The sequence below is a fragment of the Triturus cristatus genome, chromosome 7 (genome assembly GCF_964204655.1).
Source record: "Triturus cristatus chromosome 7, aTriCri1.1, whole genome shotgun sequence".
Classification (NCBI taxonomy): domain Eukaryota; kingdom Metazoa; phylum Chordata; class Amphibia; order Caudata; family Salamandridae; genus Triturus; species Triturus cristatus.
In genome coordinates this window covers 1,751,673,529-1,751,694,547 of record NC_140590.1, presented here as the reverse complement: position 1 = coordinate 1,751,694,547, position 21,019 = coordinate 1,751,673,529, and the positions used below count along the sequence as shown (strand labels likewise).

The following is a 21,019-nucleotide window of genomic DNA, read 5'->3' as shown; positions in this document are numbered from 1 at the left end:
GGTCTCATTCATGAAACAGAGGGACCGAGGTCTCTAGGGTCTAAAAGCAAAGCTGTCTTTGCTGACCACTTATTCTAGCTCTCCCTAGAAATGTCACGTCTATATGGATGTCATTAACCACACATTGAGACTCGGCATTAGAGCCTGCAACCCAACGGGCACCCAGTCATATGAGGCTCATGCACATAGAGTTGAGGCAGCAACAGCCCCATGTCACTCCTAAATTAAAGAGTGGCTGTTGTTATCCCACACTGGGTAATAATCTGCTTCTCTTTAGCTCTTGGAGACCGAGGCAGACATATGGGGTGCTGTTTTTGGGGTGACAGAGTCTGATCGGTGAGGCTAAACTCTTTCTAAAGTTCTCCAGTACCAATCACTTCCCTCCGAAGAGATCAGCTGTAGGCAAGTTTGCAAAAGATCTGTTTGTAACTTTTTTATGAAGAGCGTAGCTGTGGTGAGTATTCTCAATGACAAACGTGGACATAATCAAACCACGGCTTTCAACCGACGCCAGATGGCTCAGATTCACCCTGGACACCAACTTCATCCTCAAGGACTGTAATGCCAAGAAAAACAGGACAGCTTGGGCCCAGATCTCGCTACTAAAGATGGTGAGACTGTTCCAACCAGAATATTCCCCAGAAAGTGACTATCGTCACCCACAGAGCCAAGACAAGAGACAAAGATGTGCAACAAAGAAAAAGCAACATCACTTCTCCTTGTATCTAGAATGAAATCCATTGGAATGGTGTCCATCGGGACCGGTCCATTCCTGCTCCTATTTAGAAAAGAGCTGAAGGGGCGTGGCCACGACGCCGACCAAGATGGCCGCCTGACGCGGGACCTCCGACGCACCGGAGCTTGTCAGTCATCCCGTTTCTCCTCCGGAGAGCATTTTTTCACCGCAGACATAGGATTTTCACGTCGGAATGCAGCGCGCTTCTGGTGAGCGCTTTTTTACGCATTTTTAGGGCCGGGGTGCCCCTTTTCTCGCCGCATTTGTTCTCTCCTCAGAGAGCGGCCGCCATTTTGTCTGTGGCGCGATGCTCGTTTTTCTGCCGGCTTGGCTGCATTTGCCCCACATTGCCCTTTTTTTGGGGTTCTACGCCTCCTGATTGCTGTGTCATCCATTCTGGGCGCTGCCATGCCACATGGATATCTTCTAGCCTGTGCTGCTCCACGTGGATGGAATGAGGTAGTTTCTGATAAATGACTTTTTCTTTGTTATGTTCCTGTCTCCCTTTTTGATTGCACTCATCACTGCCTCTGACGGAGGACGTCTATGACCTGGTTGGTTACTGACCCTGCACTCTTCATTTTTGCTTAGTTGGGCACTGGCTTGTCTCTGCTCGCTCTGGAACATTTCTTTATTCACTCCACAAGCTCTCCTTGGATTACTACTCCACCTCTATGCGACTGAATCCCTTCATTTTTTTTTGGTCTTTCCTCACAGTCGCCCTCTTGTTTACTGCTTGTCAATTCTGACTGGCTTCTATGGGCAAGCTACGTAATCCAAAGTTTGTCTTTACCCCTTCGGGGAACTCTCCTGTGGCAACCTCTTCACCTCATTTACCGACGGACTCTCCTACCAAGGTAGCACCAATGGCGGGAGTAACCCTCCCTCGCTCCTCCTCAACACAGCCTCCTTCAAACAAATCCTCGCCTCCATCAGCTTCATCTTCTAAGCGCCTTAAACAAGATGCGTCTTCATCAGAGAAGCCGTCATCCCCTATTTCCATGGAGATGCTTTTTGAGGAAATTCGTGCCCTTCGGCCTTTTGTTGAGGAGACTAATAGTAAAATGCAGTTTCTTGAGGAGAAATGGTCATCTATCGACAACAGAGTTACAGTTGTGGAACAACAGGTTTCGGACCTTCATTCTACCTCTCAGAGAGTTTCCTCCTTAGAAAAATCTGTTCTGGCGCTTCAGCAACACACGGAGGAGTTGGAAAATAGGAACAGGAGGAACAACCTCCGTATTTATGGTTTGCCGGAAGCTTTAGAAGGGGACGACCCTGTGCTCTTTTTCTCCTCCTTTCTCCCGAAGCTTTTGGACATGCCATCCACCACCTCCCTCAATATTCAGAGAGCGCATAGACTTGGTCCTCGTTCATCCACGTCAACCAGGCCAAGGGGAGTCATTATCCTTTTTCTGAAATTCACAGATCTTCTCTCTGTCCTTTCAGCGTCCAGAGCCAAGCGTCAGATCTCCTGGTTGGGTCAGAGAGTATATCTTTCCCAAGATGTTTCAAATGCTACTGCCTCTCGTCGGAAGGAATTTTTGTCCCTGCGAGCTCCGCTGAGGTCCCTTGGTGCTAGATTTGGTTTATTTCACCCGTGCACTTTCAAAGTTACGTTACAGAATCAGACTTGGACCTTTCAGGATCCTGCTGAACTCAAAAATTTCATTCATACCCGTTCTAATTCTGCCATGGAGACCTCCTCCTCTTCTTGTGGCTGACTGTTTAATTGTTTTACACTTTTTGATTACTTGAAATGTCTAACTTTTGCTTCCTTTACAGGTCATCCATTTCTGTCCCTGCCTCTGTCTCCGTTTATTAATTCTTCGTATTAGATTATAATATGTTTTTCTTACTCACATGTTTCTAACCTCAAACTCCCTCATACCTTTTCTAAGAATTGTGTCCAGTTTTTGTCCTTCAACATTTGCATTCTCATCCTTGGTTCGTCATAGTATGTCTTCATGTTCTCAAATGTTACTCTTTCTTTATTCATTTATCTAGATGGACCGACTCCCCCTCATCCTGGCTCTTCGGTTATGTTCCTTTTGTTCCGGTGCGATCCGGCCTGGTCTCCCGTTTCGGGGGATCTGTCTCGTTGAGTGTCGCCACTTCCCCGTTGTCCTATTTCGTACTCCCCTCAGGTATGTTCTCCTCAGTCGTCCCTTTGGGATATGTGCTGTCTCTCCTTGTGCTTATTTTCCTTTCCCTTTTCCTTTGTCCTTTTTTCTTCCCTGTACTGGTTGATCAATTCCGATTTTCCTTTGTTTCCATTCACCTCTTTTCCTCTCTTCTCAACCTATTTCATCGATATTTCTCAAAGTTTTCTCCTTTTCGACTTGTCTTTTGCGTATGCCTCTTCTTCTTTACTTCTTCTGTCCTACTTGATTCTATGTTATTTGTTAATTCAAAGTTATTACATGGAATGTAAAAGGTTTTATTAACCCTATCAAGCGGCAGAGAGTCTTGTCCCATTTGGCCTCCTACAACCCAGATATTGCTCTCTTGCAAGAAACTCACCTTAATGATGTTGAATCCCTGAAGTTAAAAAGAAGTTGGGTGGGTACAGTCTTATTTTCACCCTCTGACAACAAAAAGAATGGAGTTGCTATCCTTTGTCACAAGAGGCTTAAATGTACAGTTGTGTCCCAGGAGACGGACTCTGAAGGTCGTTGGGTACTGGCTAAATTATTGATAAACTCGATTCCTTTGACTGTGTTTAATGTCTATGGGCCTGTACAAGCAGATTGTTCTTTTTGGCCTTTGATTACAGAGAAATGTGTTCAATATAAAGATGTATCATTTGTTTTTATAGGTGATTGCAACCAGATTGTTGACCCGTTCCTCGACCGCAAATCCACAGTCCGTTTCACACCACATAAACCCCACAAACAATTTCTTAATACTATTTCACAATCACATCTTATTGACTCTTGGCGCCTTTCACACCCTGACACGTTGGACTATTCCTTTTTCTCTCCTCCTCACTCATCCTTCTCTCGTCTGGACTATATTTTCCTCTCTAATTCTTTATCTCAGAACGTTCTGTCTTCTTCTATTGAACCTATTGTCATCTCGGACCACGCTCCCATCGTGACAGATTTTGACCTTCTCCCACCACAGCCTAAACCTTCCCGTTGGCGCTTTAACAGTGCACTCCTCACTGATCCCAATTTTTCTTCTTCTTTTCGCTCTTTCGTTGAGGAGTTTTTCTCTCTCAATTCAGACCCTAGTACTTCCCTTCACACTCTGTGGGACTCCTTCAAAGCCTCCGCGAGGGGTTTCATTATTGACTTTGTCTCTCGGAAGAAGAAACAGTTTATTCAAAAGCGGAAATCCTCCCTGGCTCATATTAAAACTCTAGAGCACCAGTTTTACACTTCTTCTGATAAATTTATGTCACCGGATCTCCTGCGAGCTAAGTTAGAGTTCAACAAATTAACTCCAGATAATGCTTCTTCGATTCTCCTTCGCAGTAGTGCACGGTATTACGGAGGTCGCAATAAATCTGGTAAGCTCTTGGCCAATTATCTCAAATCCCGTAAGGAGCGCACTCTTATAGACTCAATATATTCTTCTGCTGGCACTCTTCTCCACAAAGACAAAGAAATCCTTGAGCAATTTCAATTGTTCTATCAGAATCTCTATACCCCAGAGTGTCCTCCCACTCCTTCCCTTATTCAGAGTTATTTTGAGAAGCTCCCTGTACCGTCTAACTCTCACCTGAATTTTCCGGATCTTGATCTCGATCTCTCTCTTCAGGAACTTTCTGCAGCCTTGTCAGCCCTTACTAAAGGGAAGACCCCTGGCCCTGATGGCTTTCCTGTGGAATTTTATTTGCATTTTTCAGACATCCTACTACCTAAACGTTTAGCCCTCTTTCAATCATTTTCCTCTTCTGGCAAGGCTGAAGGCACTTTTCAAGATGCCTCCATCTGTTTGATCCCCAAAGAAGGCCGCGACCACCAGTTTTGTAAAAATTACCGACCGATTTCGTTAGTCAATGTAGACTACAAAATCTTTGCCAAATTACTTGCAATGCGCCTAGACCCCCTTATGCCTCACCTCATTGGCAAAGAGCAATGCGGATTCGTTAAGTTAAGGGCAGGCTTACTTCGGACAACTCTCGCCTTCTTCTTAACGTTCTAAATAAAGCTCCCTCACTTTCAACCCCTCTTGCTGCTATCTCTGTTGACGCAGAGAAGGCCTTTGACAGGGTTGACTGGTCTTTTTTGTTCGCTTCATTGCGGTGGCATGGTTTTGGTCCCAAATTTATATCCCTTGTCTCTCTCCTATATTCTGCCCCCAAGGCCTCGGTGCTTGTGAATGGACAACTCTCTCCCTCTTTTACTCTTCAGAGAGGTGTTCGCCAAGGTTGCCCTCTTTCCCCACTTCTTTTTGTTTTATCTCTCGAACCCTTCTTATCCTCCATTCGCAATAACACTTCCATTTCTGGTTTCCCATATGGCTCTAATCAATTGAAACTTTCTGCCTATGCGGATGACATCTTACTATTTATTTCTGACCCTGAATCCTCCGTCCCCCCCTTATTATCCGAGTTTCACTCCTTTTCTTTGGTTTCCGGTTATAAGATCAACTCGGACAAAACCGAAATTCTCCCTCTCACCTCATCCTGTCTTCCCCATCTTTTCTCTGCTACTGGTTTTGCATGGAGTAGCTCCAAGATTAAGTACCTTGGTATTCTGTTTTCCAACTCCATCTCATCCTCGGTTAAATTGAATCTCTCGGCAGTTATTTCCAGGATTGATCAGTCACTCTCAGCCTGGAATCCCCTATTTCTCTCCTGGTGGGGTCGTTTGGATTCAATCAAAATGATGATCGCCCCTATTTTAATTTACACCCTCTCTATGCTACCGGTTCACATCCCTGCATCTTACTTTAAAAAAATTGATTCTCTTCTTTCTCGTTTTCTCTGGAAAGGTAAGAAATCCAGAATTTCCATTGCCTCCCTCCGTAAGCCTAAATCCAATGGTGGGGTTAACTTCCCTGATTTCCGTCTTTATCATAGATCCTTCTCTTTACGTCAGGCCTCGAGATGGATCTCATCTACTCTCTCTCCTTTCACCCCCCTCTGGCTTCTTATTGAGCAATCTTTACTATTACCCTTCTCTTTTGCCGAGGTGATGCGATTCTCTTCCAGGAATCCTTTTTCTCTTTGCCCCCTATTCAAACATACCTCTTCTCTTTTAAGCCCTTTGGTTCTTCCCTCCGAGGTCACACGTACATCCTTCTTAAATTCTACTATTTGGTGTAACTCTCTTATCCTTTTAGGAAATAGACCTATTTTTTGGAAAGCATGGAGGGTAAAGGGCATAATGTGGGTCAACCAACTTTTTGACGGTGTATCCCCTTGCTCTTTTCCCCAATTTCAACTTTTATTTCGGTGCCCTCGCTCCTTTTTGCGGAAATTCACAACCCTCATGGCAATTATCCTTGATTGTTTTTACTCTCTTCCCTCCTCATCATCATCGTCGTCGTCTCCTTCTCCTCTTCTTAATATTCTTGCTACACTCCCTAAAGCATCTCTCATCTATAAATCTCTTGTATCTTCTAATCCCAATCGTGTCAAATCTAAAATGGAGCTCGCTTGGGAAACGGATTTTTGTTGTACTTGGTCAACTACTCTTTGGGATAAGCTGTGGTCCAGATCTCTAAAAATCTCCCGCTCTGCTTCTCTTACTCAATCCTTATTTTATTTGTATCACAGGCTTTACCTTTCTCCTCTTTCTTTATCCCGCTTTTCTCCCTCCTCCGACTCTAAATGCTGGACTTGTTCTTCTTCTGATGCTGACCTTTTCCACATGTTTTTTCTGTGCCCTGTTGTCTCTACCTTTTGGGGGAAAGTGTGGTCGTGCCTCTCCCGTATCTTCCCTCTTCCTTCCTCTTTTACACACTCATTTCTCTTTTTGGGTAGCCTTTCTGACTCCTTGAATCTCCCTGCTCATCTACACGGTCTCTTTGACCTCACGCTTGCGCTTGCCTTCCAACATATTTCTTCCAACTGAAAATCTTTAGCTTCTATCTCCTTACAAGGCTGGTGGAATTCACTATGCCACTTTCACAGATTGGACGTTTCCTTTGCCTCCTCTTGTAAACCTGCTCGTAATGTTGATTTTTACTGGTTGCCTCTCACCACGTATTTGGACTGCTTGGCCCTAAAGAAACCTATATGTCTCAATGCAGAAAATTTTAAACCTCCTTGAACGTCTCGAACTCTCTCCTTTGCTATTCACTATAAGTTTTGTTTAATATTTTTACTTGTTTTATGATGGTAATTTTGCATCGCTGACTTTTTACGACTTTTACAATTTGAATATGTGTCGTAATTTTTAGATATTGTATGGTTTATTTTATTATCTTTATATCTTCCTTTCCCTCTCCCCCTCCCTTCCTCCCTTATCCTCCCCTCCCATTGCCCCCCCTCAACGTTAAAAATCCTCTTAAAATGCTTTGTGGTTTCTAATACTGATATTAGCAGTGTTAAGTTTCTCAATGGTTTTTGTATTGCAATCTATGCTGATATCTCTCTTTTGTCATCAATTCTTTAATAAAGCTTTCAAACATAAGAAAAGAGCTGAAGACGCACTTTTTCTAAGAGCACTACGTCACGGCACAGTAACAGTCCACTTCTCTCAGGATTCAACGACACTGCCAGTGACTCGTTGAATCCATCCCATTGACCCTATGCCTGTCAGCTAGGTGCACAATATACACATACCACATACATATACATGAAACAGGTTACAGTGCAACTGGTTAGGGATTGTTAAAGGTTCGAGTTCAGTTGCCCTAACACAGCCCTACAAGTGCTATCATTCCTGACATCAAGAACCCAATGACCGCTATGACTAGGACCCTTCTCCCTAAACAATTTACTTCACTCCAGACTTACAACACCCCCTGCTCTCTTATAGCTCTGTCAATGGACTATAATCCTTACATAATGTGCAGCATTACATTTTATTCTATTCCTGAGTCAATCACAGAACTCTCCCGATGCACTCCAGTACTACTACTGACCTCCAGCAGCCTCAGCTCTTTCTTTCTCAAACACATACTCGCACACTCTTACGGACTCTCCTAATTAACACACATAGTGATGCTGTGACTTGCAGCATCCCCACTAATCAGTGAAGTAACACACATTTCTACTAGTGCAGCAGAGTCCTGGCTTGCATCACTATAACAATTTATTTCTGTGTGTAAGGTACACTGCTCTGCTGGTAAACTCACATTCTCTCCTTATCTTCAGCAAGCCCAGCTGGGTCTTGCTTTCTCTTTACACAAGCAAGCACACACACACACACACACACAACTTTACTGTTACATCCCAGACCACGAGCAGTCCCTGTTATCCCCCACCTGACTGATCGACTGATCCACCACAGGTCTTTAGCAAAGACCTGCAGCTAGCAGCCCTGAGTGCAGTATTGATGTTAATGCAATCCGTCCAGGCACAAATGCACACATGCGCGCACACACACATGCACACACACACAGGGACTCACATGGAGCTTTGTTGACAAGTCTCTTGATGCACAGCACCCCTCCTATTCTAGACCTTATTGACATACTCACTGGTACCAACACACTTATCATCCTACCTGGGAGACTATTTATTTAGCCATTAGTGGCTTACAAATCAATAGTTTTGCAAATGCACTCGGTTCTGAAATGCAGAAGCTGTGCCAGCCATTATGAAAGGCAAAGACACACATACAGACACACATTTATGTGCACACTCACGCACACTAAAGGTGGGGTAGCCACTTAAGAGTCAATCAAGATGCCTGGCTCTGGCTCAGCTCGAGGTCCTCTTGGATCCTTGAGCCCAAAACAAGCTGAGTTTTCATACAGCTCCTGCCTGCCACCCAGCTCTTACCTGATGTGCCTCATATTTAAAACAAAGCATTAATCTTTGATGAAAAACAGGAGCGAGAAAGAGATATCTGTCTACTGGCAGAATTGCACAATGTGGCGTCACAAACTATGGGATCAATCTGGCTTCCCCACTTGACTAAGTTGTGCGATCCTAGGTGTAGGAAATTGGGTTATTAGTTGTGTGCTGCATAAGTAATAGGTCCACAATTGTCCTTACTGGGAGCCAAGAACCCCATTGTAGGGCCACAGTCTCTTAGGGTAGCGAGGCAGAGCCATCCAAGGCCTACTCAGGTTAGGTGGGGTGGGCTAGTGATCACCATTCTCAAACTCACAATAATAACACTCAACAATTGATTGTCCAGTCAGTACTTTTATCTTTAGACAAAGGAGAAGTACATTTATTACACACACACTACTAAACCCTGTGCAATAATGAACAAATATGCACATTGGCAGATGGAAGATACCATAGAAGACATCATATAATCACCTGTGACCCCCAAAAGGGGTCACACAAACATATCAAGTGAGCCTATTGGTTTTGTCCAGGTTTAAGGGCAACAAACCACATATGAAAATCATCATTGTGTATTGTATTGTATTGTATTGCAATTGCATTTATATAACGCATTCTACGCCTGACGAGGCAGTGAAGCACTTTTTTGGCGAGTAGCACGCTAGTCCGGAACCCATAAAGGATTAGTGATGAATTAGTTTAGTGAAATATGAAAGTAATTTGAATGGTGGATAGGTTAGTCAGTTATTTGGATTGATAAGGATAGCGGAGGGATAGAAGAGGGGAAAGGGTTTGCATTTATATAGCGCTTGTTACCCCTGATGGGGTGTTGAAGTGCTTTTTTGGCGAGTAGCACGCTACTCCCGAACCCATAAAGGATTAGTGGTGAATTAGTATAGTGAAATACTTAAATGCAATTATCAAAAATATTGCTCAAGCATTGTTATCCTTATTAATACTGATGAATCGTATCACTGTTAGCAGAAACGATTGGCATCATTGTGGTGGCTGCTCTGCCTCCCAACCCTGAGAGAGTCCAGCGCTACAATGGGCTGCTTGGTTCCCAGTAAGGACAATTGTGGACCTATTACTTGTACAGGCCACACAACGAATGACCCAATTTACTACACTAAGCAAATATTTTATTTCACTTTGCTTCGCTTTTCTTCATTATTGCACATGTGAGCACATTAAAAGTGAGTTCATGATGTGCACTGTACAAAAACATATCTTATGTTTGATTTAATAGACTATAATGCTGTTCCATGTAGAATAGAAATCCAGGCCAGATATAGGGTGCACATGAGAACTGACCTGCCTCTTAGTTTACTAATGGTATTATCGTCAGGGTGGGGGGGTGCATGAATGTTTATAAGATCATGTGGATAAACTATAACTTTTAATAAATCTCTCTCAATACTGTGATTTAATCTAAGGCACTAATCACATCAACATGTTAAATAAATACGCTTTTTTATTTGACTTTATCATACTTTATACAATGTTTGCTCCATGAGTGAAAAGTCAAACATTTTCATGCGTCAGCCCAATGCCCGTCTCCAAGACCCAATCTGACTCAACTCCCTATTAAAAATAAATATTGGGGTGTTGCTCCAATTAGTGTTTTTATCTAAATTGCTATTTGCAAATAGCTAGTCCTTATGTATGAAACTTTTTGTTTCATACTTGCAATTCCAAGTGGGTCGCAATTCGACCTACCTCATGAATATTAATGAGGTAGTTTGCAGTTTGTAACCCATTAGGAATGCCTGCCATCACAGGGATGGTGGCCTGCTGAGGTCAGCATATCAACATGTATTTGATTGCCTTTGAATAAAGGTTTTTGGTTTTGTTGAAATGCAACCCATTTTCCTTAAATGAAAACAGGATGAGTTCCAACAAGAAAAATGTAAACGCTTCATTTTCATTTTATACGAGCAGGCAGTGGTCTGTGGGACCAGGCCCTGCTTTTAAAAAATGTTTTTGCAACAATAACAAAGGGGAAGGGGTCCATGGGGACCACTTTCAATATGCGAATGCATTACCACCAACTTTGAGTCAGGCTTGAAATATCAAGGCTTTGCGACTGCATTCCGTGGTACAAACTTGATACACAACACTAGAAAGCACTATTGTGGAAGGGACGCCCTAAAGAAGCCCTTTGCAAATAGCGATTTCTACACCCAAACTGCGATTCTGGAGAATCACAGTTTAGATGTTTGCACATTTGGAAAAGCATTTTTGCCATTGCAAACGGCCCATTCTGCAAATGCTTCCTAAATATGGCTAAAAGAAACACACATTGCCTGCACAGAGCTATCCTCACAGCAAGACATGCTGTATTCACTAGTAAAATAGCACACAATTGTGAAAGAATTCATATAACACAAACACTCTCAGGAAGAGTTACCTTTAGCTGAATTTTTAAAATACAGTGTGTTACAGGGGCCTCTTTGTGAAACAACTTTGTTCCATGTTGGGCTTAATGTCCCAGTTTGACCCTTTCTAAGCACTCTAGACAACAGGTGTTAATATTACTCTACTTCATGGTACTCAGTTTTGAAGCCTCGGGAGGATGAACAGCTTAGCTGGCCTGTCCAGGATTCATTCTCATTATCTGCAGATCATACTGCTGTCAGCAGCAAGTAATTAACATCTGCTTGGGCATCCTCAAAAGCACCCGCCTTGTAGTCTGTCAACAAGAGTCCAGATGCTACAGAGGCCAAAACCAAGATGTCATTAACACTAATATTCTTTTTGGTGGGGTGAGGGGGCCAGAGGTTAGGGATAATTGTATATCTGGTTCACAGAGACAGTCAACAATATGACTCCCTTCTAGCAGTGCCACTCAATAACCTGTTGACAAGAGGGTGCCAAACAAGGGGGTACATAATACTTTGTCTAGTGTGACCTACTACCCTGACAACTTTGGGCTCACATCTGTTGGGCATTTACACAGGGGGATTAGAAGAGGCCTCCCCTCATATCTTGAAAGGGGTCCCTGCAACCTTGTGTTGTCCAATTGAGGGGCAAATACTTTCTGAGAGCAAAGTGAGCCAGGGACTACGACAAGGGACCCCAAGAAGCAGTTGCAGGCTATACCAATTCAAGATAACATAACCTTATAGCAACAAGCCATAAAAATGATGCATCTTCCAGGGCATTAGAACCTAACCAGGTCTGTGGCCAAAAGAAGAATGAAGAATTATCTCACACCAAGAGTAGTGCATCATCGGCAATATTGTCCCGCTTCATAATGCCATTTGCAAGAGTAAGTTTAGCTTATTTTGGGGAAGTAAATGTGTGAAGGCACATTTGGGATTCACACAACATGGATTTACACTTGTAAAAAGAGTTACTCACATATACTTTTGATGTGTGAGTAAATCTTCTCCCAGTGGGTGTTAAATGAAGAAATTCCCTTAAAAGTTTTAGATTGTCATTGTTTGCACCAATAACCAGGTATGTACAGAATATATATTCAGACTGGATAACCCTATACTTAGTTACTTCTAAGAAAGACAATTAAACTACCAATATTTATATTTACAGTAGGTTCAGATACATTGCAGATCAAACTGAAAATATAAAGGTAAAAAGGCACTGAAATGCAACAAAATGCTTTTTAAGAATCCAGATCATAGCGCCATTCCAAAAGTATGACTTACTCCAAAAACACCATCAAACCAAAGGGTACAGCAGCACACGGTGCATCCTTTCCAGTAGGTCAAGTGTTTTGTATAGGGCTTTGGTGTGACTTTCAAAAAAACATAGCTTAGCATGCCATATTTTAAGCAGGGCAGTTCACACCCATTGTAGCCTAAAGTGCATTTGTTCTCTTTCCAGTTAAGTTTATATAGCTGGCTTCAACAGACGGCAACCATATTGGGCTAAAAGAAATAGATGTTGCTACTGACATACTTAAAAGGGCTCATTGTATCAACTTTGCACTACGGGCGGGCATAACTTGTGTAATTCAGTGTGGTGTAATCACGCCAAATTAACTACAAATTCCAGGAGCTTATGCAGAATTACACAAGAAGAGTAGTTCTGCATTTAGCGTTATTTTCTTAGCGTAAAAAAGGCCCCCTTGCAAGGATGCATTTTGTGCTAATAAATAGCACAAAATACTTACATAATCAGCCGTGCAAGCAGCTACTCACGCTTGATAAATGTGCAACTGTGGTAGCATTTTTCCCCAAACTACTCTTAATTACCGCAGAGGGCGTAATCGCATTATACTGTGGCATAATTAAAATTTCTCCCAGGCCTACTTTGCATATGCTCCGAATCGTGACCCGAATATTGCACGTTCATTTCCTTCAGAGACACTTCACTACTACTGAAATGAACACAAGCATATGAAACCTTATGGATAATCTGAATATTCTCAACAGCAAATCTGCCACCATTGACAGTCCCAAATCCCTAGGTGTCATCCTGGACAAAAGACTCAACCTCCGATCCCAAATCAACACCATGGCCAAGTACGCCCACTTTCAGCAGTGCCTTCTGCGGGGGATCCGGCATTTCATTACTGAGCAAGACCTGAAAACTTTGGTTCAATCTTTGGTAATCTCCAGAATGAACCACTGTAATTCTCTCCTTGCAGGCCTCCCTAAAAAACACCTATCTCCTCTAAAACCCATCCCCCATTCGGCAGCGAGTTTCGTCTATGGGGCCAAAAGAGACTACCATATTACAACCATACTGATATCTGTTCACTGGCTTTCATTGACGCAATATATAAGACTGTCTGTATTACCCATAAAGCTATACACACTTCACACCTTGCTACCTGGCCAACAAACTCAAAGGCTCCAGACCTTCCTACAATGCTGAAAATCTACAGCTCGAACCTCCAACTTTCAAAAGGGAAAAACTTATGGTGAAATCCTTCTCAAGTAATGCGACTAGAATTTGTAACTGGCTATCTCCAAGCCTTCAGACCACCGCCTCTTTCCAGTTTTTCAAAACAGACCTAAAAACTCTTCTGTTCCAAAGACACTTATTTCAATAATTCACCTCACCCAGCTCCCCACCATGCACAAACCCTCATTCCAGGTCGTGACCCTGATTGTCACATGACACTTGCAAGAGCTACTATGAACCTCCGTCTCAATTTTGAAAATATGTAATATGTGTGATGCTGTGCTAGCGGGTACAGATTGGGCTGCTCGGTACTGCATGCGCCGGCGCGAGTGATACACGCCACACAGTTAGTTGCTGCCCGAAGTGCAGCCCCCGAGCGGGCGATTCTACTTTTATTTACCCCGCAGGCCACGACTGGTCTGCGGATGTCGTGCAGCGGTCCTGAGACAACAGGAACGCTAACCATTACATCCCTTCCCAACACAGTCCTTGAAAAGAAACAAATCAAACAGTTCGTGTGAAGTGCACACAGGTTTGATATACCTGTACAGAGTGTAACGGCGTTGGTCTAGCGTCATCAGCATACAAAGTCGGTGTGGGTTCGGGCAGGGGTTTGGTCACAGGTTGTACCCCTGTGGATGGCTTCGCAGACGCGGGCTACCGGGGGTCATGTTGTTTGGAGACAGGTCAGGGTGTGGCGAGATGGTAGCCTCCGGTGTTCCCCTGCCTCCGTCGCTCCCTGCTCCTCTGCCTGGATGTTCTTGCACTGTGACAGCCGGGCCAACTGGTCAAATCTCGAGGGATTTTCTTGAACCATGAAATGTTCCGTGAAACTTAATTTCCTCTCTGCGCAGTTACCATGGTTCCGTTGTGGGAAGTGACCTTCCAGGCCCCGAGCTCGTAGTTCGTTCTGAACTTGCCTCCTGGTCGACAGTCCTTGAGGAGGACAGTGGTCCCTGGCCGGAGTGCCCGTGGTGCGGCATGGCGGCGGAAGCTTACTTGTTGGTTTTGACGGGTTCTCCGATCTTGGGCTTCCTCGGCTTCCAGAGGTGGCGGCACCCATCCTGGACATGTGGGTAGAAAATCTCTTCTGGGGCCGTAGAACATCAGCGACCAGGGGCTCCTGTGTGGTGCAATGGGGGGTGCTTCGGTACTCTCTTAGGAATTTGTGAAGCCGCTTCTCTGGGTCAGCTTGTTCGACCACTGATATGCGAACATCTTGTTTAACGTGCGCATGAAACATTCAACATCGCCGTTTGCTTGTGGCCATTGAGGCGTGACTCGCCGGTGATGCATTCCTCGTTGGACCAGGAATGTGGCGAACTCTGCCCCTTGAAACGGTGGCCCGTGGTCGCTGCGGATCTCATGGGGAAAATCAACCATGGTGAACACTTTTGCCAGGACGGTGCCCATGTGGTTGAATACAGTAGACACAACTGTCTCCACTATAGGGTACTTGGAAAAGGCGTTCACAAGCGTGTGTTTACCTCCAGGGAACCTGCCGAAGTCTATACTCACCTTGGACCATGGAACGGTGCATGCTTCTTCAGTGATCACCGGAATTTGAATTTCTGGGGTGCTTGTCAGTTGACACGGCGGATAGTGACGGACAAAATCTTCAACCATTTTCTCTAATTCCGGGAACCAAACCTTTTTTCTCATTTGCGCTTTCATCTTTGTTATCCCCTGATGGCCTCTGTGAGCTAACTGGGTTGCGCGATGCTTTAGTGCTTGAGGTATTACCAGCCTCGATCCTCTTAATAAAATTCCATCCCCGGTGGTGATGAGTTTGTTTCGTACTCGCCATGTTTTCACAAGGCTCTCTCGCTCTTCCGGGGCCCAGTAGTTGCCTTGTCGGAGATAGTTCGTCCACGACCTTCCTTGGACAGCTTGTAGAGTTCTGGCATACACTGCGTCTGTAGCAGCCGCTTCTTTGATGTTGTCCAGGGTCATGGTTTGGGGACAGGTAGCTATCGATACCAGGTATACGTAGTGTTCTGCACCTTCGGTGTATTCCTGTGTCTCTTGCGGGATGGGGTGTCTTGACAGGAAATCAGCGTGGTTTTTGGCTCCTGGCCGGTACACCCCCTCCATCTCGTACGGCTGTAGCTGAACTGCCCATCGTTCAATGCGGGGAGGAGGGTGAGGCGCAGTCCCTTTGAAGAGAGGAACAAGGGGCTGGTGGTCAGTGAACATGGTGAATAGCTGCCCCGTCAAATATAGATGAAAATGGCTACAGGCCCACTTTATAGCTAATGCTTTCTGCTCAATCTGAGCATATCTTGTTTCGGTGGGCGTGAGTGACTTGCTGGTGAATGCCAGGGCTGCTCATTGGCCAGGCTCTTGTTCTTGGGCCAGCACTGCTCCTAGCCCTACTGGGCTTGCGTCGACGAGCACCTCAGTTTTCTTCGTGGGATCGAAATATGCCCGCGTGGTTTCTTCCAGGAGCGCATCTTTTATTCCCTGGAACGCCTCTTCTTCTTTCTGACCCCATTGCCACTTGGTGTCCGTCCTGGTAAGGGCTCTGAGTGGCTGGGATGAATCTCCCGCAGTACGTGGTCTTTCCCAGAAAGCTTCTCCCTTCTGTTGGCGTTGTCGGGGTGGGGGCGTTTTTGATGGCGTGTGACTTCCTCGGGTCTACTTGGATGCCTTCTTGGTTGAACACATACCCAAAGAATTCAAGGGATGGTTGGAAGAATTGGCACCTGTCTCTGTGCAACGTTGCTCCGTGCTCACTGAGACGTTTTAAGGTGTTGCAGAGGTTCTTGTGGTGGTCAGCGGCAGTTGCTGAGTGGATCAAGATATGGTTGCTGACATTCAACACCCCTGGTAGCCCTGACAGCATCTCCAGTATCATGTTTTGGAATACTTCCGCGGCCGAGGATATCCCGAAGTTGAGCCTTTTATATCTTCGTAACCCTAGGTGGGTACTGAAAGTGGTGATGTGCCGGCTTTCTTCTGACAAAGGAAGCTGGTGGTATCCTGCATTCAAGTCGATCTTCGAAAACCACTTGGACCCATTGACATCTGCGATGATGTCATCCATCGTCGGTGTAATGTGGCGTTCCCTTCTGATGGCTATGTTCGGTAGCCTCATGTCAATGCAGAGGCGTATGGCACCAGGCTGCTTCGGTTTTTCTGCGATGGCAATTGGGGACACCCACGGAGTCGGACCTGACACTTTCTCGATGACCCCTTGCTCTTCCAGGGTTTCTAGTTCCTTTTCTACCAGTGGCCGTAGATGGAAAGGTAATCTTCTTTGTCGTAAGGTGACCGGGGCAACCGTCTTGTCAATGTGTAATTTGATTGGATCACACTTGATGCACCCGAGCCCTTGAAATAGCTCTGGGAACTGTCCGAGTAGCTTCTCTACTTGGTGGGTCTAGATTCTCCTGGCGAACGAGACGAGGCCCAGGTCCTCTGCCGTGTGGCTGCTCATTAGGGTGTCTGCTTCCCTGTCGATTACATGGATCGTGGCTGTGACTTCCAGGTCATCTGCTTTAATGGGGACCGAAATCTTCCCTTACAACGGAAGAGGTGTGTCAGCTCCGTATGCATATATCTTGGTCCTGGACGGGGTCACTGGTGGACATGGTCGTAGACGTCGATATTGTTGGAGGCCCATCACATTCACTGTCACTCCCGTGTCGATGACTACCTTTATCTCCGTTCCTGCGAAATGGACCATGCACGTTGGCTGGGGCCTGCGACGTCGCTTAAGCTCCCGTGCGAAGGAAATCAGGTATACTTCCTCATCATCCTCTTCTGACAACTCTTCAACTGGCCCATGGTATCTTCTGCCTTTTCTTTGGGCATCTTCAGATGGTGCTGCCTCCGTCACGGACAGTTGTTGTACCGCCCGTGTTGGGGGCTTTCATTTCGGTAATCACGGCCTCTGTTTCGGATCCGGCATACGGTGGCAAAGTGGTTAGGCATACCGCAGTTGGTACAGGTCTTCCCCTGTGCAGGACAGTCTCTTGCTGTGTGTGGCTCGTGACCGCAGTATCCACATCTCGGCTTGGACGTTTCCGGCTTGGGTTTCCTGACGGCTTGGTCCTGAGGGCATCTGCCCGTTCCGTCTTGATGGCGTCGGACCGTCCCTGGGGCTTGATAAACGCCTGGTCCATTTCGTTTGCTCTGGCTGCGGACAAATTGTGCGACCTCATCAGTATCAGCATGTCCTCAAGCACGATCTTCCGTTGGCGTAAGATGAGGCCTCTAAGCGTCTTGTCTCTGTATCCCTGGATGAGCTGCGCCCTGATCTCTTTTGGTTGGTCATCCTCGGTGCACGTGCTGGCGAGTTTGCGCAACCGGGCGTATAACGTGTCCATGGACTCTCCTTCTCGCTGGCAGGCTTGCCTCAGCTTGAACCACTCAAAATCAGGGTTTAGTTGGGGGTCAAAATGGGCGTCTAGCACGGCCACCGCTGCGTTATAGTACATGGCCGTTCCTGAGTTGGGCAGGTGTTTAAAAAGTTTAAAGATCTCGTCCCCAGCGTAGTGCAGTAGCAATGACCTCTTCACCGCTTCATCAGTCTCACGGGTCGCGACGAAGTAATTGTTTAGGCGCTCAATCCATATCTTCCATCTGGGGGATGCCGTCGCGGGATCCTCCAACTCGCTGAATGGCGGCAACACCCCGGAGGCCGCGTGTTGGAGGGGGGGTGAGCGGGTGCCGCAGCCTGGTTGTTGTCCCCCATGGCGATCCGGGGTGTACAGAGCTAGGCTGGCGAAGAGCAGTCGGTGTGCCCCTCACTGGTGGGGGTTGGTCAGCAGGGGTTGCAACACCGAGTAGCAGCGTGAAAAACCCAAATTGTGAGGCTGAGTGGTAGCAGGCAAGACCACAGGCAGGCACAGAGGCTGTTGTGAGACTGAGTGGTAGCAGGCAAGACCACAGGCAGGCACAGAGGCTGAGGCAAAGAGTGTGCACATGGAGGTGCAACTCGCAGGGCTGATGGTGAGCAGGCAGCCTACTAGTAGGCCGTGCAGATTCCAGGCGGGGGCATGGCTTAACCGCAGTGATTTCGGGGTAGGAGGCAGGAGATGGACTGGCACGTGAGAGCACATAAGTCTTCCTTGTGGGCCAGAACAGCTGTTATGTGGCAGGGTGCACTCACCCGATGGGGCGCGCCGCGTGCGCGGAATGTTGTGGTCCGCGGCTCAGCTGCCGCGACCGAAGATGAAGGTGTCTGGCGGCAGCGTGCTGTCAGGGGTACCGAGCGAGGCTTACGGCCCTCCTCGTCGCCAGTGTGACGCTGTGCTAGCAGGTACAGATTGGGCCGCTTGGTAATGCATGCGCCGGCGCAAGTGATACACACCACACAGTTGGTTGCTGCCGGAAGGGCTGCCCCCGTGCGGGCGCTTCCCTTTTATTTACCCCGCAGGCCATGCCTGGACTGCAGATGTCATGCAGCAGTCCTGAAACAACAGGACCACTTACCAATACAATATGTATTTGTGCAACTTAATAAGTAATCTTGTGTGAATATGTAACTTGTTAATCTGTAACTTTCACCACAGTTAACTGTAGTAGATAGATGTATTGGCGCCTACTACCATCTTAGTCTGAATTCCTTATTTAATTTACTTTGCTCGTTTGCAAAGCGCTCTTGACACCTCTGGGTAAAGTACGCGCTATATAAAACGCAGACATAAATAAATAAATATAAAGCTATCGCTGAAACGCCTTGTAATAGATACATGTGAAAAAGAGGTACTTAAGTTTGTATTCGGTTTAAACATTACGAAACATCAACTATACTCAGAGAAAACATATTAATGTACAAGACTTTTGAGAACAGCAATTTAACAATTCTATCTTTCCACCAAGAGGTGGCGCAAGTGGCAAATAAATCACAGAAGGAACTCGACGTTAAAAATAATACTCGTGTGCATAGACCAGCACCTACATACATTTGGAAGAGGCAGAGCTGCCAACTTTGCTGTGTGTTTGAGGAGGCGTGACCATGAAGGGGCGGGGCTTAACGCGAGCACAGCGCAGCGCAAGACACTTAAAAAAAACAAAAAAACAGCCCTTCCTCCTAGGAGGAGACTGCACCCGACTACTGTCCCCTTTCCCTCTAAAACGCAAACTCAAAGCTTTTGAGGTAGCTATGGGGGCGGGCGGGGGTGTAGGACCGTTTCAAACTTAGTAACGGACATTGGCTGAGCTAACGCTCCTAAACAATTAGCTGGAGACGCCTCTGCAGGGGTTTCCAGCTAATGGTGCGCTCAGTTTGATATGGGCTTCTCAGGGTGACCCTGTGATGGGAGCCGACATCCTGTGAAACACAGTGGAGCCTGTGAGCAGTGAAATAAGGAAACTTGAGGGGGGCCCACTCCAAGGTGCATGGAGCCCCCCCACGCCCCCCTCAGATTCAATCAGGAGCTCTCAGGCCGGACTATTGTGCCAAGCCCCCCCCCCCCTTCCCCTCCCCTATCCCCCCACACACACATGACCTATGTTACACTGCCTGTGACTTGGCAGATCTGTAAACGATTCGGTTAAACCCATAAATGTAAACACCATAACCATGTGAGGTTTAAAATACAGAAGAGCGTTCAGAGCCCGCGTTGTCGCTGCCCCCCTTACCCAGCGATAGTTTTCTGTAATCCGTCGCGTGCTCTTCACGCTGGAGTTTCACCGTCAGCGGCGCCGCCCATGGCATCGGCGCGGTGTACATCTCGCGTATAATAGAGGGCAGCCGTCAAGGTCACGATTCCATGCAGGCTATTTTAATTGTTTTTTATTTTTTAAACCCCCCGCCCCCGCTGCCTCGCGCAAACCCTGAACCTCACTGGCTGTGCAACACCAGAAGAAAGACAGCCTGAAGGGCGGGAGCGAGCTGTACTTCCCGCACTCGTTTCTCGGAAATCAGATGACCTACAAGTAGAGACGCGTCAGCGCGAAAACGAAACCAGCATTGGCATAGCCAATAGGTCTCGCTTTTGGGACCTTAAGGGTTTATTTAGAAGTAATTATTTTGCAGTGAGTGGTATTATGTAGGATGTATGTTGCATTTATTCTTTTGTTATTATGTGTTGTGTAATTATATGGTTGTGGTATTTTGTGCAGTTGTGAGCACAGTATAATTATTTGTAGTCTAATGATGTGTTATTGAGTGATTTTATATAGTGTATTTTTTTGCATTGAGTATTGTGAGTGTATGTGTCATGTAACTATGTGGCAATGAGTGGTAATATGTGTAGTGTGCGTTGAGTATAGGTGTTAGGTTAAATACAACCTTTATTGTACATTTACAGTCATATGCAAGTAAGAAGCAGGTGCTCACGTGCGCATCCCAAAATGTTTTATTTATATTTCAGTAGGCCTACCCACTTGTGTACTGTAGCCGACAACAACCCAAACAGGACTAAAGTTTTTGTTTTCGTTAAGTAAGGTGGAGGAGAGGCGGCCTTGTTTAGAAACACCTCGTGACACAGCCTAAATAGAACAAGCATTGAAAATGCAATAGGTCTCGCCTTTGATCA

The 21,019-nt window shown here is 45.9% G+C and overlaps 1 protein-coding gene across 1 annotated transcript in view; it reads right to left on the bottom strand.

Moving 5' to 3' along the window:
• Nucleotides 1-20,404, bottom strand: part of LOC146812996 (C-type lectin domain family 2 member B-like) — a 159,513-nt gene extending 139,109 nt beyond the window's left edge. Inside the window, exon 1 of the mRNA XM_085620013.1 lies at nt 20,121-20,404. Within this exon, the coding sequence (XP_085476139.1) occupies nt 20,121-20,211 (91 nt within the window). The 5' untranslated portion in view covers nt 20,212-20,404. The remainder of the gene's footprint in view (nt 1-20,120) is intronic.
• Between the last annotated feature and the right edge of the window lie 615 nt (nt 20,405-21,019).